The 22,920-nt window shown below is 36.9% G+C and overlaps 1 protein-coding gene across 1 annotated transcript in view; it reads right to left on the reverse strand.

Moving 5' to 3' along the window:
• The window catches only part of NAALADL2 (N-acetylated alpha-linked acidic dipeptidase like 2), a gene marked incomplete at its 5' end in the record, with an annotated part of 294,310 nt that overhangs the window by 61,141 nt on the left and 210,249 nt on the right, over positions 1–22,920 (reverse strand). The window contains 3 exons of the mRNA XM_084212314.1: positions 3,270–3,416; positions 18,896–19,015; positions 20,527–20,732. Coding sequence (XP_084068440.1) covers positions 3,270–3,416; positions 18,896–19,015; positions 20,527–20,732 — 473 coding nt within the window. The remainder of the gene's footprint in view (positions 1–3,269; positions 3,417–18,895; positions 19,016–20,526; positions 20,733–22,920) is intronic.

Raw genomic sequence — 22,920 nt, forward strand, 5'->3', positions numbered from 1 at the left:
TGTTTGTCTGTTACATGCATGTATTTTCTCATTATGGAGGACATGTATATGTTATACCTGCTATACCATTTTTGGGTGTGAAAATACACTGTTATACAAACAAGACTAATATTTTCAAGAGCACAGAAATAGTCCACACATAGGGAAAAAAATCAGAATGTGCCATGTAGTTATTTCTGGTTTACCAATGCTCATACAATGAAGTAATCTGACTGATATCCAGCTTTTATGGAGCACAGAGAGTGGCTAAGACAAGTCTTTGATTTAACAGCTCTCTTAGTTTATGTTACTCTTCCTTGTTGCTGTAAAGGTAACTAAATATGTTTCTAACACTACTCTCTGCTGAGTGAGGACTAATAGAGTAATCATGGCTCTCAGTAGCAGAGAAATTCTGATTTGAAATCAACACTTAGGTCTCCCTCTGGAGACTCTACACAGTCACCTGGATGCACACTAATCATTCTCTCGAATAGCATAACTCATACTGAAAGCAAACTAATCAGCAGTATTAGGAAAACCTGATCAGCTTGTCTCCTAACATATTGCTAATCCAAATGTGACCCTCATGTGATGGAAAACCCAGCAGACCAGAGGTAAGGAGATGAGGAAGGCTTTCTTCAACAACTGCAAGAGAATCCTTGGAAACTGAGGCAATATTATTTTTTTCCCACTAGAGACATTCTTCCAAGTTTACTTACTTTGAGACTAAAATGCTGCATATTTTCTGCTGGTGAATAAATGAGCTGCATTTCACCCAGTGCAGTGGCTGAATTCTCAGAATGCACTTTACTGGCTCACAGACCCGACCACAGGCATTTGCCAGGCAGATTTAATCTCCCCAGGCTGTGGTTCACTGTGTTACGTAATTCCAAGCCAGACAGTTTTACTTACTCTTCTGGCCTGAATGTTTCCTCTTACCACTTTTATTTCCTCGTATTTACTCCTCAGGTTCCTGTCAATGGAAGGTTTTTATAACCTTCTCTCTGCGGACTGGCATCGCCCCGACTGGGTAAGAAATGCATTTCTAAAGCTGACCTGGAGCTGCTGCTCTGGAGGAAGAATACAAGCACAGGTCTTGAGCTTTTTAACTCCAAACCAGTTTTTTTCCAGCTGTGGAACAGCATCAGTTTTACCTGACACTGCACGCTGGCTGACAGGTGGGTAAAATAAACAAGCGATGCATATTCCAAAGGAAGAGTGATTCCTGAGTAGGTCACAGCAGTGAGAGAGACAGAAGAGGAAACCCACCTGGCAAAATGATAACCCACAAAAGCACATCAGAACACTTCAGTTCTGAACCTGTGTGCCCAAATCTTGTTTTGCAACGAAACTGACAAAGCTGAGGCGTAGTTAAAAGAGCTGGATGGAAACAAACAAGCAGAAATCCCTCCCTGCAAACCAACAGATTTTTATCAGCCCCTAACCTGCCTAACAGAAATTCTTACAATGTTTATTAATATGGCTGTCAACACAGAGTAATTTATCTGCTTTATAATATCTGTCAATAAACAGAATCCACAATAAACAATGGTAATAAACAGTAAAGGATAAACAGATTGCTTGTTTGATAGAATGTAGGAGAGACAATGAGCTTATCTTCTGGAGGACTTTTAACAACCTGTACAATAAATAACAAAGATATAGCAAATAATCCAAATTTAATCATTTTGTGTGACTTCACTTTTAAGGAAAAATTCCATCCTCTTGCCAAGAGAAATTTACACATTGTGCCAAGCAGATTTATTTCTCACATAAAACACACCACGTGGGGTCAAGGTCTTCTGCAGTCTGAGAAGTGCAGTACGTCTACTTCAAGACTGCAGATTACACTTACCAAGTTTATTTCTAGGAAATGAATTTTCATGAAGGATAAAAGCTGAATTTTTAACAAAGAACCAAATTTAGAGTGTCATGTTTAAGCAAATATAGAAATATTGTCTTTTATGATTTTAATTACATTGATGAGTCATTCTGAGAGACAAAAATGCACATTTACAAGGTTAACTGAACATGAAGAATAAATTTGGATTCAAGTAGACAATAGCCAAGGGAACCTTCAGTGTTCATATTGTAAATGTTGCTGGGAAATACTTACTATTTTCATATTCTGAACTTTGAAGATTCTTTCTCATGGTCTGTAGATTGTATATACACAGATCTTGAATGAAAACTATGTGGAATAGCTGCTAAGCGACAACAAAAAATTCCTCTGGACCACAAGCCTTCCATAAACATTGCACTCACACATCTTCTGCCTTCAGACTTTCCTTACAGCCTTTTACCTTGTGTTTAATCTGAAATAGAAAACTTTGCCTGATAGGTGCCATGATGTTTAGAAACAGAAGTCTCTTTATTTATATAAATGCTTGACTTTATCTATTTTAATCCACACAACAACATGACAGCAATGCTCCCCATTTGGCACATCCCTGCTTTGTTTTGCATATGTGAAAGAGAAGCATATTAGCAGGCAGTGTCAGGAAACATTCCAGCTCAGCCCAGCCTCAGCTTTGCTCCTCAGCTTGGAAAGATAGAAGATAGGAGATGAGCACAGTGAAGAGAAGAATGAAGAGAAATGAGGAGAACATGAAGTCAGTGCATCATTACATTTGCATGAAAACACACACCTCTTCTCTTGTTTTTTGTGTCTTGAAATACCTAATGCCTTCCTGACCTTCAGTTAACCAAGTGAGGGTGAGTTTGAGATGTCCAGCTGCAAATAACCTAGAGTGGTGTCTCCAATTCCAACCTGAACTCCAAACAGCATAAAATGTCTCTTCCTTCTACCTGCCTTGCAGAGCATGATGGACTGAAAAAAAAGCCATGGTGTCTGGAAGACTCCAATCAAGCACACAGATCCTTACCACCAATGCTTGTCCTAGAGAATCTTATTTTTCTCATGGTATGAAAATGGATATAGAGTTCATTTTGAAGATTGTCACATCCTACTGTGCAGTGAAAAAATACACACCAATACCTATCTCCTCAGTGTTGGAAACGGTCTCAAAAGTTGGGTTAGATAACATGTAGCCTATAAAACTATCAGCAATATTAAAATTTCTAATACAGTATCCTGTAATGTGTATCTGTTTCTTTGAATACCATACCCCTACAAAAACAGACACTTTGAAGCTCTATGGTAATCCTCTGAAGACCTAAAAAAAACACACTTAGAAGAGATAAATTTCTTCTACAACACAATACAACCTGAGAAAACATAATTCCATCTTACTGCTATTTTCATTTTGTCCATTTTTAGTAATAACTACCTCTGATGCTTTGATGTCCTCATAGGAAAACTGCGTGGCAGGTACTCCAAGGTGGTTGATGAAATAATCTGAATCTCCCTGCATCTGCACAGAACTCACATTGGATCCTGGACATCTAGCCTTTTCCACACAATTGAAGCTCTGGCTCTGAAAAAAACAAACACAAATCAAAGCTCTACTTACTTGTTTGCAGTCAGGCTTTTGAAGACTTGTAGCAATATCTCATTTAAACATCATTCTTTGGGTTGAAGCAACATTAACACAGCAGAGAGTGAAGCTCTGCTGCAACATGGCTGAGTCTTTCAGATAAAGAAATTCTTATCTGAGGTGGCAGGAGAGGCAAGAGAAGAATTAAGGCACAAGGCCTCATTCTGGCCAGAAGATGAGAAGGCATCATGCTGCCTTTTGGAAGATTTTGAGATCTTTAATTGCTCCTAAGCAATCACTTTTTATTCAGTTAATAGCATGCTCTGCCACAACAAAAAGCTGAATGGGATTATCATATTCAATCTAAGACATGTCTGTGAAATGCTGGCAAGGTAAAGAATTTTCCACAAAGTAGGGCTTAAGAGAAAAACAAAATTAAAAGGCTGAAGATACCCAATACACATTTTCTGTGTAGGTTTCTTAAAACAACTCTAGTCAGGGAAATATTTGTATTTCTTTCACGTAACTCTTTAATGGTGAAATCTTAGCAACAGAACTGTAATAAATATGGAAACTGGAAATCAAGCCCAGACTGAGTGCCACATACTTGTGTAGCTTTTAAATCTAACAGGTAATTAAACACTTAATAAACAGTAGGCATAAAGGCTTTCAACATCTATTACAGCAAATAAGCTACTCAGGTTTCTTTTCAAGAATATTAGGAAGTTGAAGAACTGGAGATTATTTGCATTTAGCTAACAATTTATATAGTACAACATAACTTCCTCACCTCTGCCTACAAAATTACAGGTTTTCTAGAAGAATAGCCTAAGATTGGTTCTACTTTAACACAAAAATACAGCAAATTTAGTATATTAAAGTCTCCAAGCTTATCAGGAAAATGTTAGACAGAGACAAATCTTGGTATTTTCCCATTTCAAAATTAGCATAATTATTGCTTCACAGGTTCATTTCAGTGCTGTGAATAATGCAATTGCATATTACACAGTTTAAATAAACGCTGCAGAGTCTCACAGAAAATTATTTTAAAATACCTTCAAGAAATAGCTTCCATTTCATAAGTAATTTTGAAAGGTGGTTGCATTACTCCTTTTTTTAAAAAATCTGTTAAGCATTTCTGCTCCTGCCATTCTTACATACAGTCACAGTTGTTCAAGGCCTGTCCAAAAAGTTCTAACAGAAATAGCAGAAACCTAAACAACAAATTCATTGGAAAAGTTGCTTTAATAATCACAACTGTATCTCCTACAGTCTCTCCCACTCAAACCCACTGCACAGCACACATCCAGGCAAAAAGCCATGGATATGATTTTATGCATATATCTGTGTACAAGATCCACTGCTCCTTCCAGGAATTTTAAGGCATTCAGGGATCACCCAGTGTTCTACACTGCAGCATGGATCAGACTCTCCTCATTTCACACTGCCCACCACAGCTGGTCAAGTTTCATAAGTGATGAGTAGACTGTTCTTCCTTTAATGCTTAAAGGCTCCACTGAATGATGTGAAAATATGAAATACAGCTTTTGACACTTAATTCTGAATATCCACCAACCCCCACTTCTACCAGCCTACCAGGAGCTGAAGAGATGCCTTCTTACAGCAATCATGAAATTTAATTTTTCTTATGCATGAAAGTTTATATATGAAATGTTTACAGCTTTGGTTAAGGGGACTATAAAATATGGTGGTTTGGGGGTTTTTATCACCTTCCTTGACACTATAGGATTAATATTTTTATGACAGCAATGTTCAATTCGATAGTACAGCATTTTAAGAGTTTAACTGCTTTATTCCACTTGCACTGTTCTCACACACAAGCCCAACAATAAATATTTAACCCAGCACCAATATAGGAAAATGCTTCACATGCAAGATGCTGTGCTCTTCCAATCTGTTTGTATTGTAATGAAGATTCTACAACACCAGCATTCTTCAACTCCTTGGCAACAACTGCAAAGTTCATAGAGTGTGTTTTGCATTCATTAAACAAATGAAATGTTTCCCCAGATTAATAGACTTAAAGAACAATAACGCTCTAGTATTAATAAAACTAATAAAATTAATTTAAAAAAATCTTTAAAAACATATCTAGAATAAACTATTAGCAACACACAACTAGCTCCCGTTTGAAGAGCAGCCAAACTGTATTTCTTCAGCTGGCTAGCCTTACAAGAAAAACAAACTGGCTGTATTTAGAGCACTCAGCTGCTCAGGCTGGGCTCTACCATGTCAGTCAAGCCCTTCCTTCAGACTGGAGGCAAACCAAGCCCCTGGTGAGCCAGGAAAAAAGGAGTGCTTGGTGTCAGTGCAAGGATTCACATGCTATTTGTAATGGAATAATTTTATTTCTCTGGAGCTCATTTTGGGTGTTAGCACCATCTTACAGGTTTATGTTACAAATTTGAGAAAAAGAAGAGTACCATATGGCCAATCAAATACATTTAATTTGAGTTAATGCTCTAAAATAGATCTGACACATCTGAAGAATAATCAAGTGGGACTTCATTGCAGACCTGATGAGTTCGTTCTGGTTACTACTTTTCATTACTTGACTCCAGTTTCACTTAAAACATTCCCACCTTTTGAAAATGGATTAAAACATCTAAGGAGCTTTCAACAGGGCAAGTAAAGAGTGAACAGTTATTCTTACAGTATGCCAGTGATCCCAGCTTCAGAACTACAACAAGGAAGCTTAATCTTCATGAATTATTGATCTCTATTTCTGAGCTGAATCACCACCTGTGTCAGGGACTGGTGGAATTACAGACCTGAGGTATGAGACCATCTAGAGCAAGCAAAATTGTCTAAAGGAAGAGCCACAGAATTTATTTAATTCATCACAGACCTTGTAAAAATGCAGAAATCAAGAGATTAACATATTTATTACTATAAATATGCAAATCAACAATAACAGGTAGTAAAGGCCAGAAAAGCTGCACAGCAAAGGACTCTCAGGTCTGTGTCTCTCATCTATAAACACCTGCCACACTCTAGCAAACAGACCATTAGAGGCAGAAGGCTTGATGGTTCTTAAAAAAATATTAATAGGTGACTGCCAAAGGCTATTAAAAAATCCTGGAGTTCCTAGGAATTGCATCAATTCTATGGCAAGCATACTTCTCTGTTTTCTCCCAGCTGACTATCAGGTTTGGCTATAAACATCCTGTTCTGCTCTGTCTTTATTGATTGATTATACATATTAATGCAAATCAGCTCTTTAAGAAATTATTAGGGAGATTTAATATGGCATTTTGCCCTACAGACTTCAAAGTACTTTTCAAACCAACTAAAGGCAAGCAAGGAATCTAACATTTCTGTCTTGCTCAATATCATGGAGCAAAACAACTACATAATAATTAAAGGCACAGCATGTCCCCAATGCTGAGCCTTATCAAACTGACATGATTCAAGTATGTGCATAAAAATAATTCTAAATTACATTCATTCATTCCTTCTCTGTGTAGGAAAAGAAAAGATAAATGTGGTGGTGATAATTAATATGCTATAGATGGAGAGTAGTTGTGGTTTAAATAGCCTCAATGTTACACACCACTGATGTGATGTATTTGCCTAGGTATACAATGTGATCATTTGATTACCTGATTAAAGCTACACCATGAAATCTTATGAGGTAGAGTGACTAAACCTTGCTGCATTTAATTAATGTTATATTAAGACTGAAGTGATTAGTTAAAAATGAATAAGATGTTGGTTCCTCACTTCCTTAGCAATTTTTCCTTCCCACTTACACATGTTTTTATTTAAACATGTATGAAGCCTTACTGAAAATATCTAAAATCCTAAACATTATTTAATGACCTTTAAGGGTATCATAAAGACTGGTCAAATTCTGTAGCCCTGCAAAATCAGTCACACACAAGAGAAATTTCCATCTCAGGAATTGCCCCTGGTTTGGGTTCTTCAGGACTACCACAGTGAAGTGAGAGATGCTCCCTGCACACACACACACATATTCCATTGAGAGGAACTTGTCACCAGGGAAAAACAACTCCCTCAAGAATTGTGTTTATTGAAAGTCATCAGGGACAAGGAATTCAGCATCATCTGAATCCCTGTGATACTCAGGGACACTGCAGGTGATGCTCAAACAAATCACTACAACCCCAGGGATCCCCATTAGACAATCTAAATTCCCCCCCAACCAAAACACTCTGTGTTTTCATACACAAAATCACCACACCTGGAAATTCCAGGAGTAAACAGTTCTTTTAGGCTGTGCAGGAAGGTAGAACTGCATTTTCACAAGAAAAAAAAAAACAAAAAAAACCCCCCTGCCTTTTAGATAAACCTTATGGCTTTAAAATAATTGTTCTTTCAAAAAGCCAGCAGGTATTCTGCATGCCAGAGAAGGCCTTTTTCACCCAGAGGGGAAGAAGAAACTGAAAATGGTGACAAACACAATACTTTCAAAAGGTCAGGTCAAACCAAGATTGGCCAAGACCGAGTTTTGATATTGTATTCAGATTTCAACTGAACCAAGGAAAAGTCAGTTTACCTAAGAAACACAACCTGATGAAAATAAAACTCCAGTTGTACCTTTCAAAATTGTGTGAAGCAATTTTTGCATTTCAATGGTGACTTCCTAAAAAAATGGGAAATTACAATACCAGTGGTTATAAATAATGCATGGAGAAATATCTGTGCTTGGAACAAAAAATTTAAATATATTGCTGTATGTTATACTACTTTTCCAAATGGAGTTATTTTTTATTTAGCTTACAGCTAGAAAAACATGAGACAAACTTAATCCTGTAATTCTTGTTCAAGGCTTTGGTTTCTGTTAAGAAGTATTTGCATACTTTTAAATATTTGTCTTATTTAAAAAAAACCAAAAAACATGACTATCAGTGTAAAGTCTTTATAATAAATGGTACCTCACAGGACTAAATCACATTTTAGATGCAAAAAGTTACATCAAACTGGTAGGAAATACAAAAGCAAGGTAGTAAAAAATTATATAGTGTAAATTTAATTTTTTATCCTGTACTTTTTCTACATTTAACTTTATCTACTGACAGTCTTTCTCTGATTCCTGATGCTTGTTACATGATTCTGAATTACATTTATCCTTCCTATAACCAAATTGAAGTCCCATGCCTCATTGAGTCAAATGTACCTGTTGCCAGCACTCAGCACAAACTGCTAGGAATTTTAATGGCTTTTTTAAGGAAGGTAAAAATCAAGCAAGTATGTTCCCATTTGATAAGAGAATTTCAGAGCAATCAAATATTTAAAGCTAAAATTATATAGCATGAATTATCTAAGTGGCAGGACTGCAATGGGAATGCCATCAGCAGTTCCAAGTATCTCTGTACCTTAAAAATATAAAGTTTAAAAAATATAATTGAGAAACTGTTGCACACACCTTTGGTAGCTGTGTTTCTCCAAAGCATCCCCTTACCCCAGAAAATACTGCATTAGAACTTCTTCCTTATTTTTTCAGCAGCACAGGAAAAGGCAAACTCTCCAAAACTTTAAAGTGACTTTAAAGACTGAATTTCCATGACCACAGGCTTAGCTACACTATTCAGTGAGTTACATTTCTTGATGGTAAATTTCAGGAAACTGCTTAAAATTGTATTCCATTATGATGGACAACACAGAAAATACTGCATCAAGAGGGAACCTGTCTCCACACCCAACACTCAAAACTTCAGGTGCTTTTCCCTTTAGAGCTTATGCCTTTTGATCTAATTTTGAACAGAAATGATTTCTGACCATTTGCATTTGTAACTGAGGGAGCAGTCAATCTGGTTTTGGATAATGCAAAAATTAAAACTCTTGTGGACTTAAATGGTGCTCAAGCTTTTTCTTGCTGCGTTTGCATGGCAGCACTTAATGGCAGAAATGTGACCCACAGCTGGGTGTAACATGGATATTACAGTTTGTAACTATAATTTACTACAGTTTGTGACTACTCTAATTTACATTTCTCCCAACCATCAGCATTCCCGTGTCTGAGCTACAAAGAACTCAGTTATGTGGTTTTTCTACCAGAAATGTTTGCTAGCACCACTTCCCAAACAACACCACTTGCTGATGTGCAAATCAGCTCAGCAGACACCCTCATGAGCTCTATCATCAAGCTGACCCAGAAAAGCAGATCTCTGCAGAGGTCAGCTGGCTGCCACCCTTTCCCATGCAGGGGTTTCTCCCACCACGCTGAGATCTTCAATCTGCTCTTTATGAACACAACTCAAACTCATGTGTTTCACTAGGAAAAAAATAAAAGAAAATAATTTCTCCCTGTCTTGCATATTACATGCCTCATATTCCCTGCTCCTCCACACGTATTCCCAATATCCAATACTGTATCAGCTCTTTTAAGGGATCCTTGAATCCAGTAGAAGCATCCTGCCCATCTCTAACAATGCACACAGAGGCAGGGCAGACCCCAACACCACGAAATGCAGCTAAGAGGGGACATATACACACAACCAGGGTATAGGCAGTGCAACAGCCAGATTTTTTTAAATGGGGGGGGAAATTTGCCATCAAAATCTCTGACTTTTTTACTGTAATCAAAAACCAAATTTCAGTTGTAATAGACACAAATGAAGAAACTTCTTTATGGCACAGAACACCGAAAATCTCTTGACACACAGGTGACTATGGCAAATCTTCCCTCATGGCACCAGCCTGGAACAAGGCCAGAGAAATTCACTGCTGACAAAGCTTTACCTTGCCCTGACACCTGCAGTCTGACACTGAAACTTCCTAACAGCCACTATGCATGAAGAAATCACCCCCTCCAAGCCACACACAAAATCTGTTTTTCAGTCTTTGAAATGAAAGTCACTCCCACCACTGTGTATGGACCATGAAGGTCAATAAACCACCATCATATTTTTCACATAAAAACCCTCTTCTGGACTTCAGTGGGAATTGAGCAAATGGTATAATAACGGTATTTGCACTTAAGATATCAAGTATCTGTAGAAATTGAATTTTTCAGGAAGATAATCACAAAGCAGATTTATTAAAGTGTGTCAGCACCACAAATGCAGGTCTCTAGGCTCCACTGAGAGATAAATTAAATGATCCAAAAGATGTCAAATCATTTTCTTTTTACAGCACTGGGGTACTGTAATACTCTTTTCCTGACTGGATTCTTCCAACTTTTATCTACTTAAACCACAAGAAAGTGTCCTTGCCTCTGTACAGCAAAACAATAGCAGTGGGGAAAGGAGAAGAGAAAAACCTAGAAAAGGGAAAGCCTAGAAAAGAAAAAGTCTTATGACTTCTTCTTTCTGGTTTCCACAGAAGCTCACTTGAACTTGGTTTCAAGAACCATGAAATATTAGGGCTTGGGAGAAGAACTTCAACTACTTGAACTAAATGTGGTTTTAACCAGAACCTTGTTTCGCATTCTAACATGAAACTAAACTAGTCCAAGGAAATTTGAAAAGATTTTCAACAAAACACAAAGTAGCCAACTATAACCCACTCATCATACACCAAATGATGTGTTTCTCTCTGCTGTGAAAATTAGGATTATTATCTGAGATCTTTCTAAAACCTAAGGAAAGCATTAAACAGGGATACTGTAATTTCTATGTACTGTCAAGTACTACAAGACTAAAAACCCATTTAAGTTTTGTTAAGGAAATGTGGAGTTTTATGAATAAGTTTTCAGGGATATGTCACTGCTTTTTCATAGAAAGCAAGGAAATCAAGAGAGGCTGACAATGAATTTTATTTCAGAACTGATTAACAGAGTTCTACAATACAGACAACTGATAGCTTCTAACTACTGCAAAATATAATCTAAGTAAAGTATCTTTAACATTATATTTCAGGTTTCATCCTCCAAATTCCAACCTTGAATAGTTAATTCTGATGCAATAAAATTGAACTTTCTGAAACAATGCATACACAGTCTGTCAGGGAGAAATGTTTGCACTGCACAAATTGAGAAAACAAATTGACATACCCTGTAAAGTGCAATCTAAAGCTATTTACTCTGGTAAGGAAGACTAATGAATGCTACATATATATATATATATATTTCTGAGAATACTAAATAATACAGCATCTACATGAATTTTCAAAGGTGCAGATTCTAGTCAGCAGTGTGGAAAAAATTTACTTCACAACCCAATATATTTTAATGGGCAAAAGCTATTGAATCCCATAAATATGAGCTCATTTTTTTCTCCATATGAAATCTTTCTCTGTGCACTCCACCTGCCACAGTCTGTATCTCTGGGCTCACTGCTATAATTGCATATGCAAATAATTGTATGGATAGAAGTCTCCCTTCTAGTGCTGAATTACCTGCAGAAGGTAGAACATTGAGCCTTTTTAAAGTAATTATACAATAATTATCTAATCAAGACAAGGATGTTGTGTTATAGAGGAGCCTGCAGCTCTCCTAAATCTCCTCTTGAAAGAAAACTTAAAGCATTTAAAGTGTTAAAATAGAAAGCTACAAAACAGGTTTTGAAATCCCTTTCAATGCTCTGCCAGGAGACAAAGGTTGAAGCTGTGTGACCTTTAGCTGCCAAAAGAAAGCTTTTTGCAGAACCTCCAAGAAAACTATTTCTTGCATTTTGGCTTTTCCTGACATCTGAGATTATCTGCTGTAAAATTTTCTCTGTTCTATTCAGTGAAGTCCCATTCTGTGTGCACTCCAAGACAGGAGTAATACTATGGGAATTGTGGCTCTTTGACTCAATAAATAAAAAATAAATAAAAATGCATCTCAACTATGTTACTAAATTAAGACCTAAGGAATAATTTGGAATATTGGATTATTTCCCATATATATTAAATTGGCTTGAAATTGCTTTTGAAATTTCACATGCCCTGTTTATGCTGTCCCAAAAGTCTCCCTTTTAGCTCTGTTTAGTCTTTTTTTTTTTTTTTACACTAGACAAGACACCATCACCAGAATCTGCTTGTGGTAAACAGATGAAGAATGAACAAATCAGGCAAATCCCAGAATAGTTCAAGTCTATGCTTGTGATTATTCAAACTATCACAGTCTTAAATGGATTTGGAATGATTTTCCTCACACCTGGTTTCAAAGAACTCATCAAAGGAATTCTAACTTCTTGCCAATAAATATGCCTAAGTTAAAATTTTAAGATTTTTTTTTCCTTTTGATGACTGACATTAACCAGGTGAGGTGTTTGGGGATTTCTTTTTTTTTCCCCTTCCTAAATTTGAGTATTTCTTATAGAAGTATGCCTAAACAAGAGACACAGAAGTTCAATTAAAAGCCTTAAAGCAATCAAGCTTTTCTTTTCACAAGTTAGAACTGTTACTGCAATAAAACTGAAATTAAGGGGGGGACAAATTTATGTAACAAAAAAATGCCAATCACCATAATTTTGAGTTAATTTTTAAACCTGAACCCTAGAAGATACGTAAGAGTCCTCCAAGCATGACAAGGGTCCATGCTGAAAGAGAACTTCCAACCCCAAAATCTCTCAGCATGAGCAGGAATTCCACTCTTCCCTGCACCCACTGGGGCTCAGTTACTGGCTTACCATTCTGCAGAGATACTTCTACTCTTCCTGGGAAAAACAGCTTAAAAAACACCCAAACCAAACCAAAAAAACCCCAAAAAACAACAAAAACCCCCCATCCAAACCCAAACCACCACACCTTCCCAGGTTTCTCCAAACCTTGAGTTATTCCTACTCCTCTGACTTCAGTCACCTGCTCAGTGCCCTATGAAACAGCTCACAATTTTACAACATAAAAGAGAGGTACATCATGCAAAAACAAACATCTGCATGCTTGTCCAGAGAACAATCAATCACAGCTCCAAGGCACACTGAGACAGGGGGAGCAGGATGTGCCCAAGAGCACCTGGAACCTTCTCCTTGGCAGGAGGTGAGGTTCAGCACGCTCAGAAAGGCCACACTGATACTGCTGGCAAGGTTAAATATATATGGCATTGCTGAAAATAGGTCACCTTTTTATTTATAACAAACAAATGGTCTGCTTTTCACTACCCAGGAGCTTTTTTTTATTTCCCCCCCCAATAAGGATCTGCAAACTAAAGAGTAAATTGTGCTGCACAAGATTTTGATTCTTTTTCTGTGACATGCAGAACTAAAGCCCATGGCTGCAGCTGTTTTGGATCAAAAAACATTACACAGACTGAAGTCTCGTTTCACTTCATACTAATTTCTTATCAATTCTGATTTAAAGGTGCTTTCTTTCTGGTTATTTGGCTGTACACCTAATTTTTCCATGTGCATTTCTTTCCCATGGACTGTTTGTGTAGTACAGCTTACACCTATTGAGTCAATTTAATTTCATTCAGCAGCACAGTTAATAATGATGAGAGAAACATCAAGAGAAACTTTTCAATGATTTCTGTTTACATAGGAACTTTAAAATATCCAGAGCTCTCAATCTATCTTCTTTTGTAAGAACTAAAAGTTTACTTTTAAACTCTCTACATGAGAGGTTTTTCAATCGCTAAGAAAACATCTCTCTATTATCATGAAAAAGTCAGTTCTGAAAGGAAATAATCAAGATGAAACTAAACAAAAGAATATTTAGACAGAAGTGAAGTTAATTTTTTTAATACTGTAGTCTTGGCTAAAGTGTCTGGCAGGGAAAAACAATTCCCTTACATGGTAGAGCTCATTATATGAGACAATATTAACTCAATTGGACAATAGAAAACTTGAACCAAACCCCATTTTTGCAGCAGAAATGGAATTACTTACCTACTCCAGTACCACACCTGAATGTAATAAGATATTCAGATTTATTCAGTTTCATCCACAATGGCTATTGAAATAGACATTTACATTTCAAACCAAGAAAACCTTTCTGAAAATATACATCATTTACACCTCTATTAGAAATCTATGTAAATACAGGGAAGGACATGGAAGCAGAAAGCTTGAGTCATCAGGAACAAAGGAATTGTTCTCCAGTAAGAACACAGCTGGAAAACTCATTCATTATTACATTATGCTTTGCTAACAAACTCTTTTCTCCACATTTAACAGTAATAGTATTTTCATAACATCAAAATATATGAGTAGGTTAAATTACTCACTGTCTGAATAGGCATTAATATAATAAAATTATTCAGTTTGGAAGAGTGAAAAAATTTGTAACAGTGGGCAAAGCAGTATTTTATGAAAAGGAAAAAGTGGTCAGAAGATGCAAAAAAAACCTCCTGCAAACCAAATCCCTCATTAAATGAAATTTTTCACATTGGAGAAGCAGCATCTTAATTAATTTAATAGAACTGGCAACGAAGTATTGCTAATTACATTAACAGCATCATTCTAACACATCTAGGAATTCCTGAGATAGAAGTTCATGGCATAAACTTCTGATTCTCAAAGAGATTTTCCTTTGTTCTCAACACAAATATAAAAAGTAACACCAGCAATCAAATCTAACACTAAAGGTGATAATAGGTAAAGACTGAAAGCTCGTGGGGAAGCAATAGTCTTCTGTTATAAGGCAGAGAACAAGCAATTCAAATAATCATATTTTTTCTTATTTACAACTACTGATATATGACACTAGGAGATTCACTATTAATGCTGACACTATTAAAAAAATGAAAAACACACAGAAGCTGGAAGAAGAGAATTGATGCTGACATTAATGTAAGATTTTATTTTTTTAAAATCAAGAAATAATGACAGTAACATCTATGCAGAAGTTTATCTTTGGCTCTACTTCATAAATAAAAAAAAGAGTTTTCTGTCAATAGCACCACCTTTAAATGTAGAGATGTTTTATGCCTTTTACTCCATGAGTGGAAACAAATACTGATAAATAGCATGGAGCAATACTTGGCACAGTCATTTTTAATGATCAACTCGTTCATCAATAGCTTTAAATCACTCCCTTCCTTGGGAGACAGGAGCAGTTAAGTTCTGTTGGGCTCAGCAGTAACAGCACACCTGGAGTCTGATGGTCCCACAATCAGTTAAAAGACAACAGCAATGAATTTATGTTTCATAATAACTTTTTTTTCTTTGCGACATGTCCATTATGGAAAAAATCATTAACAGCCTTATTTACAGAGAATGAATCCCAGCCTTGAACAAACCCAATTTACCAATGACACTCTGCCAACAAATGCTGATTCACCAACTGAGCAGGCGAATTAACCATCATTTTCTGTACAAAATAACAGTAGACAAAAATATAACTTGGCAGTACTTCCCTCTTGTTAATGTGGACACTAATTAGTTATGTAAAAAATATTTGAATTAAATATGTCAAGGTCTCAGAACTGTTTGAGTTCCTCTTTACTTAATTAATCCAAATATTTAAATTCGCTTCTTGGTGTAATTTGGTGTTTCAACCAGAATCCCACAGACAGGCATATAAAATTATTATTTGCAGACTGCTTATGTAGCTCCCTTTTGAAACCTGCAACTAATATGAAGATATAATCCCTTTATACAAAACATTCTTTAAGAAACATGGTCCCTGTTAATTACCCAAGCACTTATTCTATTCTCTGATTGCCAGACCTCACGCAGCAGACAAGTTATCAAGTTTCCTGATTCTTCTTTTCACTGTTGAGTTTAGAAAATCCATACAAATAATATTTCAGCTAAAACTTCCTTCCTAATTTTCCCAGAAATTAAGGGAAAAATATTGTGGAAGCTGCAGTGATTAGCAACTGTCCAAAATTTTATTTTGGGGAAAAAAAAAAACCAAGACAGAAAGCAAACACTGCTGTGTGTTTGCTATTTTCCCACAGTTCTCTTTAAATTATGTTCCTTGCAGCATCCACAGAGTGCTCTGCACTTAGTGTGATTATTACTTGAGTTCTCTTTCACAGGACAAACTACAGTTTTTCATTGTTATCCCCAGAATCCTAGCACTTATACTCTGTAGGCTTTTCTAACATAAATTAATTTTCCCTAGGAATACACTCTCCCTCTCTTTCACACACAACTTTAGCACTACAGTGAGCACTGAACAAAACCCAAAAAATGGTGAGATTTCAGTCTCCCTTACCTGCAAACAATGTTACAATACTGTTTAGCAGTAGAAGGAAAAATAATGCATGACAGTTTCTTTTGTTGCAGGATAAAAATGTGATTAAATTATGAGTTCTACTCTATGAGTTCACACCTGAACTGTGCCTATATTGAATCCATAGGCACAGTTCAGGATCCTCCAGGTATTCACAAATTATGGAGAACTTCTATCCAACTAAACAAGACAGGCTAATCTATCTTTTCCTTTTAAAATGGACTGATATCATTAATTCTGAATTCCTCTTTCACCTTCTTTTCTGTTCTAACCTATATTCAGAGCTCACAAAAATTAAAATGATCCTTCTCTCTCATTAGAATTGTTAAGCTCTGCTTTGCAACTTGCACCTGGTAGCAAGAATCTCATGTGAACAGACTCACAATTTCTTCAAGATGAGATGAGCTCCAAAAAAGTCACATCTCACCCCATTTGCAGTGTCATAACTTACAGGTAATCTGTAATTACACTGTCTTCCTGGCAAGTACTGGAAGTAATATCAATAATCTTTATGAGCAGATCAGTCTTCCAGAGAAAATCTTCTGGACACATGGCAAACTGTGAGCACCCATGGGAACACACAAGGATCTGTGCTGGGCTGCTCCATCACTGTCAGTAATTTGCTATGAATTCAGAAATCTAGCCAGCATTTATTTGGAAGCAATAATTTCCATAAATCTTTTTAATGTCACAAACTGTATGACAGTTATTTTAATTACAAATAAATAATAAAATCCTACAGAAAGGAAAGCCATATAGATAAAATGCTCACAAGCATTTTATCCTTTACTTTTTAAATGGGGCTTTAGGATAAGCATGCAGAAGGGATGCACTCTCAAAATTAAATAATCAGAGGTGAGATGGAAGGTGTTTACTGGGACTTAAAAAGAAAAAGACATTCCAGTCACATTTTATTAATTAACAGGTGCAAGGCAAGGCTGCTAAGAGTGGCTCCTTCCATACTGCTGAACAGAACACAACTGCTATTACAAGGATTACAAAATATTATTTAACAGCACAGAAATAAAGCAGAAGTTTGCTTCCTTTTCAAAACAGAGGGTGTGACGGTAATGCTCATACTAATAAGGCATTTATTAGGATGAAAAAATCGAGCCTTAATAAAGTGATAAATAGATAATAAAGAGACTGCTGCAAAGCTCCAACAATTTCGTTTTCAGATCACTGCCATAGATTGTGCTGTAGAGTCAAACAAATAAAATGAGAAAATACCAAATAGCTCAGGGATAATAATAAACTTACTCCCTTAAAAGGCAAATACTTGTTTTAATGGAGACAGAACTGCCAACACCAATAGGTTAGCAAAAGGCTAGCAACTTTTCAGGGTAGTATTTCTTGCAAATACAATAGCTAAAACTGATAACAAAATTTGAATTGACATATCCATAACACCTGCAGACTCACATAGATAACATTATAAATAATTTTCCACAAATGGAAGCTTTTTTTCTCTAAAATGATGTTGCATCACAGTTTTTGTAATACTTATACAGAATAAATCAGATTCTTTCCATGAGGAAATTACCACTTAAACACTGAACAGGAGAAGTGGTTAAGACATTGCTAAGAAGCAATTTACTGATATCATTTTAGTAACTTGGTTGAACGATTGCCAATCCAGATCAGTCTTAAACTGCATTCAATCCAAGATGCAGCTTTGAGGAGTGTTTCTTACCGAATGCTTCAGAGGCAAGTCAAATAAACATCAGAATAAGTATTCATCTGGCAAACATTCAGAAAAAAACCTCTAAAAAGCATAATTTATGGAAGTGAAATTGAACTCCATTTTATGCATACCATTTCCCACTGGTTTTGTAATTTAGAACGTGCCTCACACTATTTTCCATTCATGTTAAATATTGATAAATTCAGAAAGCTCAGGAACAGCAGTGGGGTCATTAGTTGAAGGCCTCTGTGCCCTTACCCCCGTGGAATATTCTGACTCCAGATGAGCTGCACAGGCATGGCTGAGCACTGAACCTGACATACTCACTCCAGACAGTATTTATTAAGGGAGGAGTAACACTCTCCCTGTGTGTCATGTTACATCTGGTAGATATACAGGTTTAAATGCAAACTGAGAAACAGTCTGGAAAGACCTGATTAGGATGAGAAAAATTTGCTCTGTGCAGAAGAATAACAAATATGTTGCTTTAAAGCTGCCAAAAGGTAAAAAAGCTGTAGGGCATGCAAGTATGGTCAGATTTGTCTAACAAACAGGTGAAACAAGCTATTCCAACCTCTCCATCTATTATTTTTTAAAATAAAATTTACCCTGCTTACTTAAAAAAAAAAAAAACCAAACCAGTTCATGTGTATATGTGAGGTTAAAATTTTTAAATGAAATAACCACCGATTGCTGTGTAATGTCAACTGATCTTAACCATGTAACCTCATAAACTACAAGTGAAACCCAATATTTTATTTCTGACCTCTGCTGCCAGCTGCTGAAGAGAAGGGGATGCCACGGGCCGTAAGGTTGAGTTGCCTGTGACTGGATTATGGAGGCTGATGTAGGCCACAGCATTTCTTTGAAGAACGCTCCTGAGATCCTACAACACAAGAAAAATGGTTACTACCCTGCATCATTATAATTTAGGCTGTTTTTGTTATTTGGTTGCTTCTAGGGGAAAACTGCACCCTACTTTTCTATCCTCTGTGATTCCCCAAGTATCTGGTTCTCACAATATGCTCTTGGAAACTTCAAAGGATATCTTAGTGCTGTTTCTCTCTATAGCAGAAGTTATAATTCCATTTCACACATCATCTAAAGAAAATGCAAACAGGTCTGGGAGGAATTAAAAATTACTACACTTGTAAGGCCAAAAATGAAAACATTACACACTGTGAAACAACATGATGGCCTTTTAAACTCATGCCTTACAGAAGACAAACTTCAAAAGCAATCATTATCAACAGTTAAATGGACTCAAACATTCAGAGACCAAACTCAGATTTGAATTGCATAACTTTCCCAGTGTTTTCATTTTATTATTTTTTAGACTATAAAAATAGCATGTACAAACTGTTTCAATTATTATCTCTTTTTTAAAAGGATCCCCTTTGCCTTCTCAGTAATGAGTTCCTCTTTGCATGAAGTGGCTCTTTATATTGAACAGAAGGGGTGTAACGCAATTACATCTGATGCAAAGCTGACTTGAAGTGGAACTAAACAAATTTTGCTTCCAGCCTGGATCTTTTCAATTTGATTTTTTCACCCCCTCTTGTTTCTGAAGAATAATCATGTTGGAAGTATGAAATTTCAATGAGGGCTGGCTGCTTCTTATGCACGGTAAAAAGCAATTAACTCTTTATTTTATCTACTGTTTTAATTCATTGAACCATTAGAGTTGGAAAAGCAGCCATGAAATTCTCTGCCTAGAGGAGTAGCAACTCCTTTAATTTATGACCTGAAGTCTACTTTAGCCTTGTATGGTCACCAATACTTTTTGAGGTATTTTCTTTCAACCAGCTGATTCTGTTGAAGTAAGAGCCCAAGGAATTGTCTGTTTGGGATTGTGTCCAACTCCTCAGCACAAACCTGGGAGAAGTGAATCAGCACTAGATAAGGAAACATGGCAAGGTTTGTTTAATTCATGTAAACCATAGCATAGTTCTCTTCTTTCTCTCTTGATTCACTTCTCTCCACACTAAACCTATCGATGAAAAATTATTAAATATTAAACCCTCAAGAAGGTGAAAAGGCTCTCTAAGCTCTTTCTGTGCCTGTGCCTTTTTTTGAAGTTTTCCTCCCTCTGTCAAACCCTGGCAATGCCCTTTCACAAAGCTGTGCTGAACCAGGGAGGGGAAGCAGCTCCCAAGGGTGCTGTACGCGCAAACTCCATGGCCGCGCAAACTCCACGGCCACGGCAACACCCTGGCTGGCACCTCATTATCCCAGGAATGCCTCAAAAGATGTTTTCCCTGGACTGGCTGTGCAGTACATGAATGAGCACAGACAGACCTCAGAGGGCAGTTAATGAGCCACGGTTTCCACGTGGTAATTTCATGTTTTCAGCAGGAGGAACCCTCCCTGCAGTGAGCCCTCCCGGCGCAGTTTTACCTCAGCCCACTCGTAGGAGCCGACGTTGCCCAGGGCTGTTCCTCCCCAGGAGCAGAAGAGCAGGGTCCTGTCCGGCCTCCAGCCCCTCCTCACCTCTGGCAGCAGGGCTTGGAGCAGGGCTGTGATCACAGCAGTGCTGCTGGCCCAGCCTTGCCCACCATAACCCTGCAAACTGCTGTGGTGGCTGCCAATGATGACGTATCTGTCTGAAATGAGGAATAAAAAAAAACCAAAAAAAACCAAAAAATCAACCTTTTTTTTCTGGATACTCAGATTAAAAGATTCCAAACAACCCTAAAAATTAACTGTATTAATAGTGTGTAATGTCATTAACACAACACAAAGCTGTCAGCAAAAAAGTATATGATGACATGAAAGACAATCATACAATTATACAAAAACTGTGAGTGCTACTAAAAAATGAACTAGCAGATAAATACTTGTATACAGTTTCCTAAATTAATCCCCATACCTCTGCCTTCCTTGTTTGCTTATTGCTCTCCTTATAGATCTGCTATACACTATTTCTACAGCCAGGACTAGATCATATAGACAATCATGCTCACAGTAGAATGTTTAGAAAAAAAAAAAAACAAAATAATAAGTAGGAAATGATCCTCAATAAACATCAGCATCCAAAAAAACCAACTAAAACAAAACAAACCAACCAAAAAACAACAACAACAAAAAAAAAAAAAACCCAAAAGGTGTGGCAGTACAGTGGGAAATAAAGAAAACACACAAAGTATTAGTACTCCCTCACCTGGAAGACTGTGTTCAGTGCTCACCACCCTATCTCAAAAAAGACATGGCAGAAACAGCAGTGGAGCAGCTGGCAAGCAGATTAGAGATGATCAGGACTTAGCCTTATGTGGAAGGAGACATTAAAATACCTGGAGTGCAGGTTTGGAGAGGAGACATGACAGAGGGATAGAGATAATGAATGATACAGATATGGTAAGTCACACCTAGCAGCTGTGTTAAGGCTGGAAGAAAGCATTTTATAGAATGAAAAGCAAGGAGTTTCAGCCTGAAATAAAAAATATGCCTACGGTTACTCAGGGGAAAAAAACCCAAAAAAACAAACACACGACTTTTTCCAGAGAAATAAAATTAAATCTTAATCTCTCAAGGCATTATATATAACCCTAATACCACTCACAAGGAAAAAAATCCCTATTTTACTCTAGAACCAATGATGTGCTGTAACACATTAAATAACGTGACTGACTGGTGTGACTGAGGCCTGTCAAGAAGTCCAAGCAGAGTTATTCTGAAGGAGCTATTAAACTCTTAGACCTTCTGTGTGAGATGAATTCACAACCCTCTTTGAAGCCTTGTTTCCTGTTTTTGCTCTGATATTTTTTTAAGTCTCCTTCTGGCCCAGATCTAGACTTTTGAAGGTGTTCCTTCCCTATTTCAGCACACCAGTAAACAACAGAAGAAAATTATCTGCAGTGAGGAACAGTGATGTCAGACCCACAGCAACCCCTGAGTGCCATTTGGGTTCCAAAAAGTGGAAAAGTTTTTTTTTCTTTCTTTAACCAAGCGAATTCATTCACTTGCTGGCAGTTGATCACAATGCAGCAACAGATTGCTGCACATTGCCCACATTTTGTATTTGCTTATAAAATTAAAATATCTACTCAGTATGGTTTGCAGTGACTGCTGCCTGGGAAGAATATTAATAGAACACTTTGATTAAAAAAGCATTCTCTATCAAACTGGAATTTCATCAGCATTGTTCAACAAAATATTTGAACACATTGTTTAATAAGGAATCAAAAAGGCTTTACAAAGAGATGATTTTTAATGTACCTGTAACACAATATTTTCAATCAACTTTGGGGGTGTGAAGTATGGAAATGAGAATTTTGTTCTAAAAACAGACATGCAAAGTGTCAACCTAGATTTACATAATTATTTAATGTAACAAAATGAAATCTAAATCATATAATTTTGCATCTTGTGTGTTGCACCATGATATGCTTAATTATAGGTTGCATTGACAATGAAAAAACACAGGATTTTCAACTCATTAAATGACAGGAATTAGGAACCAAAATGAATGGCCTTACACGCCTCTAGGTCATTAATGGAAGTGCCACTAACACAGGGGGATCAGGCAGGATCAATGCCTGCCTGTATAATAATTTCTGTTTAGCCTGTGAACAGACTATGGGAGAGGAGAGACACCTTATTAAAATAATACAGGATATTTTGATTGAGAAGGAAGCATCAACTTGCTACTGGAGATGCCAGCTGAATGAGCAGGGGCAAAACACAACAGCTGGTGCCTCCTTTGAAATTCTTCATCTTTGCACATCTCTCCCTCAAATAGAGGCAGAACCCTAAAGCAAATGACTGCAGGAAAAACAGAGGAGAAAGGATGGT

The sequence above is a fragment of the Fringilla coelebs genome (assembly GCF_963513975.1).
Source record: "Fringilla coelebs genome assembly, chromosome: 10".
NCBI classification, from domain to species: Eukaryota; Metazoa; Chordata; class Aves; order Passeriformes; family Fringillidae; genus Fringilla; species Fringilla coelebs.